This window comes from Primulina huaijiensis, unplaced genomic scaffold (assembly GCF_012295235.1).
Source record: "Primulina huaijiensis isolate GDHJ02 unplaced genomic scaffold, ASM1229523v2 scaffold40239, whole genome shotgun sequence".
Taxonomy (NCBI): Eukaryota; Viridiplantae; Streptophyta; class Magnoliopsida; order Lamiales; family Gesneriaceae; genus Primulina; species Primulina huaijiensis.
Genome location: NW_027359504.1, coordinates 58991 through 70827, shown reverse-complemented (window position 1 = coordinate 70827; position 11837 = coordinate 58991). Strand labels below are relative to the sequence as shown.

Genomic DNA, 11837 nt, shown 5'->3' with positions numbered 1-11837 from the left:
GTTTAATTAAGCGTGCTTAAGCACATGTAATCTCATCTGGTTATTTTTAAATTTTTTCTATTTTGAAGGTATGTCTTTTTATTTTAAAATAATAAATTAAGTTTATAATTTAGATGTTTATTTTTAAATTTTAATTATGATTAAGCGTATCTGACAAATATTTAGTATTTTATAATGTGGTTTAGTTGCAAAAACAAATAAATATTGTAATTTTGAGATTTTTAAATTTTTATAAATATGAGAATTAATGCTTCAGACTTAAATTTATCATATTATATTATTTTTATTTATTTATTGGTTTGAGATAATTACAATTACACTAAAGATAAAAAAAAAAACTTTTTTTCACGCTTAAGCTCGTGCTAATATCGCTTAAACTTGAAAAGCTTGGAGCTCGACATCCGCGTTTCGGGATGCTTCACGTTTTTTAGAACCTTGCTCATGTTGTAAGATATCAATATGGTGAAACAAATTTGAAAAATAAGAAAATAAATAGAGTTGAACACCTTATACGAGGAGATAAAGAGTTGAGTTCAAATACTCGATGGCCAAACTCCAATGATCTCAAGTTGATACTAAGACAACAATGATATGTCATATGATTCACAAAGTTAACGGTACTTAATCATGCGGTGGTTGTCGATGTCTCGAAGAAAAATTTTTAAACAGTTTAGAGAAGTAATAAGCTCATATATTATTTGAAGAGTCTAATAATCGAGAAGACACGCGACTGAAGATAAAAGAGCAGACACTAAGCCCAAGTAGTGTCCTTGTTTCGAGTATGTAGGCTTCATTTGGATTATCCGAGGTAAGATTGGACAACGTTATAGCGATAGACCTAGTTTGCAATCAGGAGTGTGTCAGTCATAGTGCGAATGAGTTGAAGTGGCCTTGGGAAACTAGGGATATGACATATTCTCTGTGCAGTTGTATTGAATATAATCTTTAATGTTGTATTAATTTGGTATTTACTGGAGCATTTAATGAGGGCATTGTCTGATTTCTTGTCGTACAAGACTTTCGGGTTCTACAATTGAAGTCATCATTACGGTAATGCATTTGTTGGGATGCAAACAAAGTCCCACATTGTAAGAGCTAGAGAAAGATCATGAGTTAATAAAGATGGAATGATATCTCCATTGGTATGAGGCCTTTTGGGTGATTCCAAAAACAAAACCATGAGGGTTAAAACCCAAAGTGGACAATATCATTCCATCTTTATTAACTCATGATATTTCTCTAACTCTTCCAATGTGGGACTTTGGTTGCATCCCAACAATCCTCCCCTCAAACGAAGTTCCATTATTATTCTCATGGTCCGAGCCTCCCCTCAAGCCTTATTCGTCCTCCAATCGAGGTTACTCCACTTCACTGCGTTGAAGCGCACGTCTTACATGAATACTGTGAGCATAAACCAGTTCGAGAGTTTAATCAAAGATTTTTACAAGGAGCCCTCACCTCCTTCGTTTAGGTATCGAGGATTCTACCCACATGGCTCGATCTAGACCATGGCTCTGATACCACTTGTTAGGACCAATGGAATCCGGATATCTCCACACTGGTATGATATTGTCCACTTTGGGTTTTAACCCTCATGGTTGTTGCTTTTGGAACCACCCAAAAGACCTCATATCAATGGAGATATCATTCCATCTTTATTAACTCATGATCTTTCTCTAGCTCTTCCAATGTGGGACTTTGGTTGCATCTCAACAGCATTTGTTCATTTATTCATTTTATATCGTATTTTGTGTGTACTTATATATTTAGAGTTTTCTTGCTGAGTCTAATAATTGACTTGAAAGTCGGAGTGGTCACGATAAAAAATTCTTCCAACTTATTATTCACGAGTTTGTTTTTTGGTATGTAGAATTTGTTGAGCTTAAATTAAAAATGAATAGCTAAATATTCCAAGAAAAGAAATTGTTTTACTGAAAGAATTTGTAAAAATTTTATCAGAACAAAAAAATTATATAGTTGAGAAATCAATTGAAAATATAAATTTCAAAACTGAAATTATCCCTAGTTAAGCTACGTAATAGCTGCTGCACCACGCCACCAAATAATAATAATTTTTAATTACTCAAACTAATGGAAAAATCTTATACGTGTCGAATTATTATTTACATTTACCCAAACGAAGAAAGAAATCTACCCATAAGTCCACCATGTCTTACTTACCGGTCGGCCACCGCGTCACCGGCGGCGAGAGCGACGACTTCGACCACTGCGATCCCACCCATTACGCTGGAGGATACGATATCGACTTGACCTACGGCCGCAGCCTCCCTCCATCATATGAAACCTGTTACCCTTACAGATCCTCAGCTTCCGACCACCCGCAGTTTGCCTCCCACTACAGGCCATCCGATTATGCTATTGAAGCTCCGGGAAACGAATACAATAGCTTTTCCGGGCAGAAATCGCGACCAGGACCTCCAGCGTCTGCGCGTGGGCGTGGCTTCGGCGGACCAAAGCCCAACTACGGATTTCAACCTGGTGGCGGAGTTTGCGAGCATGGCGGGAGGAACGAGTACGCGAGACCGGAGCCTGGGTATGGACCTGGGTATAGCATGAAGCCGGCCAGTTCGAATTTCGGATCTTCGCATGGAAGGAGCTTTGAATTCGAGAACCCCAACTTGATACCCGGGAGGGAACCCGATTACGGTGAATCGGGATATGGTCCTGGTGTGAGGAAGCCTGCATCAGATTTTGGTGGATCCAGATACGAGTCCGGTGGCTCCGGCTACGTTGGCTGGCCTGAGAAACCCACTTTCCCCCAACCCAGCTATCCGGAGCCTAGTTACCCGAGACCCTATCCGGGGCCCAGTTTCCCTATGCCCAGCTACCCGGGGCCGAATTATCCGATGCCCCGCTATCCGGAGCCGAATTACCCGATGCCAAACTATCCGGAGCCAAGTTATCCGGCACCCGACTATGGCCTCCAGAAATATGTAAGTTTCCTCACACTACTTTGAGTTCATTATTTTCATTTAAATCCTATGTTTTGTTTTTTTTAACACACCTTTTTTATATATATATATATTATAAATATTGTTTCTTTTTTCAAAATTTGATATTATTGTGAAATTTGTGATGCTCCCGCTCCCACCACTTATCATGATAAACTGAATGTTACGTAGATGATTCGATATCGATGTTTCAGGAACATGATCATTCCGACTACGACCGGAGAAAGCACGACCATCCGCACCACGACCATTCGCACCACCACGACCACGACCACAGCCACGGCCACTAGCACCACTGCGACATTATATCGATTGAAGCATATTTTAGCTAAGTTGTGACGCTTGCTTTATAAGTCTGAATAAATACTTGTCATCGTAAGTTTGATCGTTCATAATCTTCAGTTTGTGTTGGCTAAATTTTTATTTTGAGTTATATTTCTTCATAAATAATAAAATGCAGTCTCTTTTTCATTTTGTTTATAATTATATTATTGTATTACTAAATATAATGATCGTTGATCATTGCAATTTAAATAAATTAAATTTGTAATTACTATTACTATTAGTAAAAAAAATTAGTATGTCCTGTAAACATACAGAAATATTCAAATTTGATCATTCATAATCTTAGCATTGTTTTTTTTTTTTTTGGTCGAGGAGGAGATTAGTCCCAAATTTGAAAGCAACAAGCCATCAACAATGAATCTTCTTACCAACTCGATTTTCTTTCTTTCACATTAGATTATTTAATACTAAACAAAATACAAAAATTTACATCAAAAGTTTATTTATTAAGATTGGCTAGTTTGGAAGTGCGAGCAAAATAAATGACCAATATAAGCACGAAATGACTGAGAAGTGGACAATTTTTGTAAGACACAAAATTGTGTGAGACGGTCTCACAGGTCGTATTTTGTGAGACTAATCTCTTATTTGGGTCATCCATTAAAAAATATTACTTTTTATGTTAAGAGTATTATTTTTTATTGTGAATATCGGTAAGATTGATCCGTCTCATAGATACAAATTCGTTAGACCGTCGACCCATTCATTTTGTAAACTAAACTTTATTTTGTGTTCATCAAGTTGCTCTGAAGGTTAAAATATTATAATAAAAAAAAGCATTAAATTCGGATCGACTTTGAAGGTTACCTTTCCAAGTTCTACGTTTCACATTCTCCCAATTGTATCGCTATAAAAATATAATAAAGAAAGAAAATAAACACACATTGCGTGTAGTGATGTAGAGCACAGCTAATACCAACGGAAATTAAATCAATAAAAAAATAAATCATATGATATTCGGTAAGATCAAGATACACGACTGTTGACCTTAATAAAATACAGTGAAACTATGATAGTTTACCATATCGAATATGTTATTCATATTTAACCCGTCGACCGACACTTTTTTAAGTATGCAAAAATCTTCAACATCTATGTATCAAATATTGATAAAAGAAAAAACTCATTAGCAGTGGTCAAAGGTGAGAGATACTTTTGAAGGAGCCCGGGTCATCCTTGGACTCCGGTATGACCCGACAGGAGAGAGATATAGGGAGCCTGGAGCTGATCTCGAGAAGCGACGAAAAAAATGAGTGAGATCTAGCTTGGATAAAGAAAAAATATCTTACTTAAACCATCTCCAGATGTCCTTCAACTCGGAAATCCGATCAAATTACTACATATTCATACGAGCCCAAGTATACGAAATGACATCTTTCATACACTTGTCTTTTCGAGTACTAGAGCTCATGTGACTCTTCCATTAGTGCTAGCTCGCTTAAATTCAACATGTAATCATTTTCCCACCCAAAGTAAAAGTCTGGCCACTCGGGACTGTGAGTGGGGGCTCTAGCCCGACTATTTTATGAGGAAGTGGTGATATCTTTGAAAAGGTTCGGGTCAACCTTGGACTCGTGTGGAGAGAGATACCGGGATCCTAGAGCTAATACCTGGTCCCACATGTATGGGTCGCCTTGCCACGAAATCATCAGTATGTCAATCAGTGCACGTGGGACGACGTGATTAGACTGGAAGCAATATGTGTTGTCAGTTGTAACAGTGTCCGAGGCCATGGCATGAACAACTGTCTGATCATGAGAAGTGACTGGGAATTGAAAACAAGGTCATAATTATCATTTTCTTTATAAATACCTAAGTTTGTTCGATCATTGAGAGAGATTCACTTAACATTTTCACAAACACCTACTATATAAACACTAAATACCACTTTCTTTCCTTGACATGAATACTTGACTGAATTGAGCGTCGACTTGGCTACGTCAGATATCTTTCATGTGCTCCATAATATTCTTTGTTTTTCAAGTATGGGGATCATCCAGTCCGGACTTCCTCTGCCTAGTAACTAACATTCACGAGGGAGGAGCACGACTCATCCTAGTGAATTGCTCACCCAACTCTCTCAATTTACCCGGACATAATCAGTGTGGAAGTTGTCCAATGCAATATTTAAATGGGACGAAGCTTGATAATTTCATGCAAGTATTGCAATACTGGAGTAGAATTAAGTTGATGGAAAAAGAGCCACATGTTTATATTAAAAACACTGAAAAATTTGTAGCTGTCAATAATAATATTTTGTTCTATTGTCAACTTTGTTGAAACTTGCCAGAAGCCAACTATGATTAAAAAAAACAAGTGCGTAAGTTTTACCGATTAGTAAACTAAACCGTCTTCAAAGTCTTTTTTAATCTGTGAATATTGAACAAGGTTGTGTGCTCTCTGTACTTTTTTTTTTTTCCAAATGTATTATATATAAACAAGGTTGACATTCACAAAAGAAGCATCAGAACAAGGGAAAAAAGAACGACTGTCAAAAAGGGATTTCAAAAAAGATTCCGGATTTCAGTAACAAAAAAGACAGACTTGTTTTTTTTTTTTTTGCCAGATTGGTGAAGATGAAATTTGGGAAGGAATTAGCTTCCCAAATTGTGCCAGAATGGCAGGGAGCATACATGGATTACAACAATCTCAAGAAACTGCTCAAGCACATCCTGAGATTCAGACAGCAGAATGGAGTGACATATAGGGCCCGAACAGCCTCCCCGAAGAGGAGGGTAACTATGTACAGAGCATTCAGCGGGCTAACCAACAGATACAACTACTTTAGAGCCGGCTCTCCGCGTAAGAATGATGATGAAGTTATCTTAGTCGGATCAGTGCAGCAAGAGGACTCTGAAAATTATTACCAGACAATGTTTTTAAGGTCGTCCGATGCGGGCGGCGAACACGAGCTCGTGTTCTTCAAAGCATTGGATGATGAATTCAATAAAGTGCTGAAATTTTACAAGGAAAAGGTTCGAGAAGTGAAGGGGGAAGCCGAGGAGCTGAGCAAACAGATGGAGGCGCTTATTGCTTTAAGAATCAAGGTGGATGAGCCCAGTGTGGAGCAGAAATTTACTTCTGAATCGAGTTCTGGGTATTCAAGGCCAGCGACAGTTGTTGCCCCGAAGCCAGGTAAGAGATATTTTGTTTGTTTATTAAATTTATGTTTTCTGGTATAGCAATTGGGAATGAAAATTTTTTATCAAGCCAACTGATACCTTTGGTGAGTGGACATTGTCTTATTATGTTTAAAACTAAAAGAGACTAAGGTTCATGTCTATTCGTGTGGTCAGTCATCTAGAGACCTGCTGTTGTCTTTGCTTTCATGGTTAAATCTTGAATTATCCCCCAAATAGTGGCCACTACGTGCTCATGTTGTGTGGCCAATAGCTCCAATGGATCCACCAAAGTCTTTTCTTGAAAATTTCCAGCTGCCCGCTATGGCTATCTGTGCGACTTGTGTCTCTGTGTGTGGGACTTGGTGTTGGTGGCCGTTGATTAATAGAGACTTGCCAAGAATCCATTATGTTAGTTGTACAAAATATATGGACTTGAACAATCATCCCTTTGAGCTAACTGATATAGATCCTAGTCTCAATCTTAACATGATATCAGAGCTCGAGTTTCACCGTTATGTGTTGGACTGGTCATAGTTAGATCATTTGTAAATTTCACGCTCCAAATGTTCATTCTTGAGGATGTATTAGTTGTCCACGTCGGTTGGATAAAATTTACATATCTTAGCTTAACAATGGTTCCGTCCCTCCTTGTATCAAACTTCTCAACACTTTGCTTTTTTTGAGGTTCTTTCAGCAATCAGCACGTTCATCGGTTCGCATGCACTGAGATCCAAATTGTTGATTTTTCTTTCATTTTCAAGCTCCTAGTCAACAAAACTACATAAGATAATCATCAACCATCACAAAATTTGGATGAATAAAACAAGATAAACGCGAATACGTTAATGAATTTACTTAAAAATGACTATCCAATACGTGATCATCATTACTTTTTCAAACATAAAGTCTTAAATTTCAAGTTCAAAGATTGAAATTATGCTTAATCTCATCCCCGGCTAAGAAAAGGGCATACCAAGTCTTGGTTCTTGGAAAATATTTCCATTTAGCCTGAGATTATTGTTTATTTAAATGAAGGTCCACGTATGGAGGTGATTCACGAAGTTGAGATGAGCAGTGAGGGAACTTCAGGAGACGAACCGATAAGAACCGAGAATCGGAAAATAAATACAGGCGGATTTAAGCCCGCTTCTTTAGATGTCTTAGGACATGTGACGCTAAACGTTAATCCCGAAACTCCGGTCTCGACTTTGAGAAATATTATCACGAGTTCAAAATCAGAACTATCATTCAGCAGGGAGGAGCTCAGAAAAGTAGAAGAACAATTAAGACAGGCCTTTGCCCAATTTTATCAGCAGCTTCGATTCTTGAAAAGCTACTGGTAACAATTCTTTGTGTGTTGTATATTTTCGGGCAATTTATCCACGACCAAACTATGGTTAACATGATCTTACGTTATCGATACAGTTTCTTGAATATGCTTGCATTTTCCAAGATCATGAAGAAATATGACAAGGTACTGTAGTTTCCACTGCCCGTTCAATCTAAGAATGTTATTTTCTACGACTTTGGATCCGGGTTTTCGACATTTTCCCCCTTGCAGATCACTTCAAGAAATGCTTCGAGATCTTACTTAGATATGGTTGAGAAGTCGTATCTAGGCAGCTCCGAAGAGGTTTGAATCTGTTGTATGGCTTTAGAAGGCTTCGTTGTGTATATCTTCGCATTTTGGTCCTTACATTTTCCCTTTTTTTTAGTTCAGCTTAACAAGCTCATAGAAAGACTAGAGGCCGCCTTTATTAAGCACTTCGCCAATGGAAACCGTAGAAATGGGATGAAATCTTTGAGACCTAAACGTAAAAAGGAAAGGCATAGAACAACATTTCTCCTCGGTAAGCTATTTGTACGGACTGAGGAGCCTGTCGTTTTTAATGATATTTCTCATTTTCAATTTCGAAGTCTTCCATATCAAAAATGACATTTTCTTGAATTTTTAAGTCACTTTGAATATACCTCTGCCTTAAGGTCTGTTCACTGGTTGCTCAATAGCACTTGTTATTGCTATTATTGTCACCGTACATGCGAGGAAACTTCTAAATCATCAGGGACGAGAACAGTATATGGAGGCTATATTCCCACTGTACAGGTACCTTAGGAACTTTTTCTTCATAATATCTCTTATCATGAAATACATAAAAATTCTCATCGATGCAGTTTGTTTGGGTACATTTTTCTTCACATGCTAATGTATGGAGCAAACACGTACTTCTGGAAGCGATACTCGGTGAATTACCCCTTCATCTTCGGATTCAAACCTGGGACCGAATTGGGATTTCGAGAAATCTTTCTTGTTGCTTCGGGGCTTTCAGTACTTGCATTGGCTGCTGCACTCTCAAATCTGGACATGGAAATGGATGAAAGAACGGCAAGGTTCCAGTCGCTAACCGAGTTGGTTCCACTAGGCCTTGTTGCTGTAAGTTTAGAAGAGCCTTGTTTTCTACTTCACACGAATTTTTTAGCATGATTTCATTGATTAATAAAATTACCACAATCTTTGATGCTGTACTTTTGATGAATGTGATAGCTTGTGCTTCTTATTACCTTCTGTCCCTTCAACATCATATACCGCTCAAGTCGTTTCTTTCTCATTCGATGCTCATGGCACTGCCTCCTTGCCCCACTCTATAAGGTATGCAGATAAAAGATCAGAAAATACGTATGAAAAAGAAATAATTAATATGGTCACCGATGATGAGGATCAGCTCTTCTTGGATGCCTTTTGCAGGTTTCTCTACCCGATTTCTTCTTGGCGGATCAGCTGACGAGCGAGGTTCGTAATTTTCCTCGTTATAATCAAATGTCAATGAAAACGACAGACCTTATAAAGAACTAGCTAGCATGAAGATATAATTTTCATTTATCTCAGGTTCAGGCTATCCGGTGCATTCAATTCTACGTTTGCTATTATACATTGGGTGATTTCACAAAGAGATCAGTTACATTTCTCGAGAACCGTACCTATAAGATTTTCATCATTATTGTTGCAGTTATTCCTTACTCTTCGCGTGTTCTTCAGGTAAGATTGACCTGAATCTTCTGTTTAGTCTTCCCTTTCTTGAACGGTAATATTCTAACTTTTGGTTTCATGAATAAACTCAGTGCTTACGCCGTTTCTTTGAGGAAAAAGACAAATCACAGGGCGCTAATAGCCTCAAATACTTTTCCACAGTCGTTGCACTCGTTTTCAGATCAATATATGATATCAGACCCATACCGTTTTGGAGAATCTTGGCTACTTCAAGCTCAGGTGTTACCACAATATTTAACACATACTGGGATGTCGTTATCGACTGGGGTCTTTTGCAAAGAAACTCCAAGAATCCATGGTTGAGAGAGAAGCTTTTGGTGTCAAACAAGGCTGTGTACTTCGTTGCGATAGTGAGTCTCAGTAATAGTTGCATTTTCATGTTTTTAAGTCAGTAAGAGGATATTTACCGTAACGAGTACTTGCAGGTTGTGAACATCCTACTGAGACTCGTGTGGATGCAGTTAGTTCTCGACATCGAAGAGGGGCCATTTCTGCACAAGAGAGCCATGGTTGCGCTTGTTGCATGCTTGGAGATACTTCGTCGTGGAATTTGGAACTTTTTCAGGTTTGATGATGCTTACATTAACATCCTGCATTATATTTAATTTAATTTTTTTGGATTGTTTTGATCCTAAAATAAACGTCGATTGTGGCAGATTGGAGAATGAGCATTTGAACAACGTCGGGAAGTATCGAGCTTTCAAGCATGTTCCTCTGCCATTTCACTATGCAGATGAAAAGATTATGTGACAAAACACAACTCAGAACCGGTACACACTACGCTGCACCTGGTGCATCATTACTCTAGGTTTTGATCTCCTTCCACATAAATTCCTGTGGAGTTCGTATGATCCAAAGGCTACGATGCACCTGGAGTAAAANTGTTTGTATTTATTGACAACCAAGAGATGGTTGTCAATGTTTTGCATATCGATAATAAAAAGAGTTCGCAATATTCCATATTTGGTCCACTTCTTTTATTATTGTGTTTTTTAAAATTTTCTCGTTTGGCATTTATGATTTATCCATTTCTTGAAAGCGGAAAATAGTGCCAAAAGCCTCGTGGCTTGATGGAAATGGAATTGCCTTTCCCATTTGGATGGTAGGTTCAAGACTAAGGAAGTATTATATAAAAAAATTTCAACCAAGTCCGAACCAATCCGAAAACTATGAACTTGAATTCGAACTATCTCGACCCACCCGACCAAACCGAAAATATATTTATTTTTAAAATAAAATAATTAAATAAAAATCAAAACACACAATAAATAATTTAATTTAAACACATAATAACAAAAAATCGTTTAAATATATGATAATTATGTTTCATGGATTTAAATATTTAAAATTTAAGAGCAAAATTTGTCTAACTATTAACTATTCTGTAAAAGAAACAACTGTTTTGAAAATTCAAATATTTTACAAAATAAATATTACATGATAAATATTTATGAGATCTATAGCAATAAAAAATGTTCAAGCATCACAAATAACTTTCAATAAATTGTTAAAAATTAAATATTTTACAAAATAAATATTTGATCAAGCATTATCTTTTGTGAATTTTTTATGAACAAACTCATAAATTTGAAAGTCTATTCGTAAAAAATTTAAAGTATACTTACTACAAAAAATAAACCATTATTTTAAAAAATCAATATTTTATAAAATATATTAAATTATGAACATTTATGATATTGATACATATATAATAAAAAAATCAAACATACAATATATAATAAATATTTCTTAATCTTATATAAAAAAACGTAAACAAATTAGGATCGACCCGGTGGTCCCGAGCCCGATTATTTTTTCGGGTCCAAATTGATTTACCCGAACCCAAAAATCTCCATCCCTGAATTGATTTTTTCATATCGATTGGGGTAGGATTCGAAATTAACACTCCTAGTAGGGATAACAATGGGGCGGCGGGACGAGAACGTTTTCGTCATCCATATCTCTGTCCCCGAATTTCATCCATACCTCCATACTCACTCCGATCCCCGCTTTCTATTCCCCAAACCCGAAACCGCGGGGATTAAATTATCATCTCCGTTACAAAAATATTAATGAGACAAGACGAGACGGGTTCGGTGTTTCATTGAACCAAAACTTATTATTATATATTATTATTAAAAAAAATTGTCTCTAGCTTTTGTCCCCACGCCCAATGTAATGTGAATAAAAAAAAGTGGAAAATACTTGGAATTTTATTATTTAATATCCTTAACATTTGCCGAACTTGTGGAAGTAGTCTAATCCAACATTTAAATGGGAAGAAGTCAAAATTGCATGGCATTGAACTAATATCCTCTTTGATAACTTCAAGCAATGAGTGCAGCAGTGGAG

At 37.0% G+C, this 11837-nt stretch overlaps 2 protein-coding genes across 4 annotated transcripts; both read left to right on the top strand.

Annotated features, from left to right (window-relative positions):
* Positions 1 to 2088: 2088 nt before the first annotated feature.
* On the top strand, positions 2089 to 3443 carry LOC140969105 (uncharacterized). Of its 3 annotated transcripts, none has more exons than XM_073430327.1 (3): positions 2089 to 2954; positions 3167 to 3184; positions 3221 to 3443. In XM_073430327.1, exons 1-3 carry the CDS (start codon positions 2169 to 2171, stop codon positions 3260 to 3262), a joined length of 846 nt encoding a protein of 281 aa, XP_073286428.1. In that variant the 5' UTR covers positions 2089 to 2168; the 3' UTR covers positions 3263 to 3443. The 3 variants fall into 3 exon arrangements, with proteins under 3 accessions (XP_073286428.1, XP_073286427.1, XP_073286426.1); XM_073430326.1 differs by having other exon boundaries at positions 3215 to 3443; XM_073430325.1 differs by having other exon boundaries at positions 2090 to 2954; positions 3167 to 3443.
* Positions 3444 to 5541: 2098 nt separating this feature from the next.
* On the top strand, positions 5542 to 10360 carry LOC140969143 (phosphate transporter PHO1 homolog 9-like). The gene is made up of 13 exons (XM_073430403.1): positions 5542 to 6452; positions 7475 to 7778; positions 7865 to 7913; positions 8001 to 8072; positions 8160 to 8289; positions 8423 to 8543; positions 8612 to 8870; positions 8982 to 9086; positions 9183 to 9227; positions 9324 to 9473; positions 9557 to 9835; positions 9911 to 10050; positions 10142 to 10360. Exons 1-13 carry the CDS (start codon positions 5894 to 5896, stop codon positions 10233 to 10235), a joined length of 2307 nt encoding a protein of 768 aa, XP_073286504.1. The 5' UTR covers positions 5542 to 5893; the 3' UTR covers positions 10236 to 10360.
* The last annotated feature ends 1477 nt before the right edge of the window (positions 10361 to 11837 follow it).

What these genes read in the sequence shown, in the direction of transcription:
- LOC140969105 (XM_073430325.1), top strand. Translation starts at nt 2,169, where the DNA reads ATGTCTTACTTACCGGTCGGCCACCGCGTCACCGGCGGCGAGAGCGAC. An exon ending in ACTATGGCCTCCAGAAATAT is followed by an intron (nt 2,955 to 3,166) that starts GTAAGTTTCCTC and finishes TCGATGTTTCAG; the next exon opens with GAACATGATCATTCCGACTA.
- LOC140969143 (XM_073430403.1), top strand. Translation starts at nt 5,894, where the DNA reads ATGAAATTTGGGAAGGAATTAGCTTCCCAAATTGTGCCAGAATGGCAG. An exon ending in TCATGAAGAAATATGACAAG is followed by an intron (nt 7,914 to 8,000) that starts GTACTGTAGTTT and finishes TCCCCCTTGCAG; the next exon opens with ATCACTTCAAGAAATGCTTC. An exon ending in CGGATCAGCTGACGAGCGAG is followed by an intron (nt 9,228 to 9,323) that starts GTTCGTAATTTT and finishes CATTTATCTCAG; the next exon opens with GTTCAGGCTATCCGGTGCAT.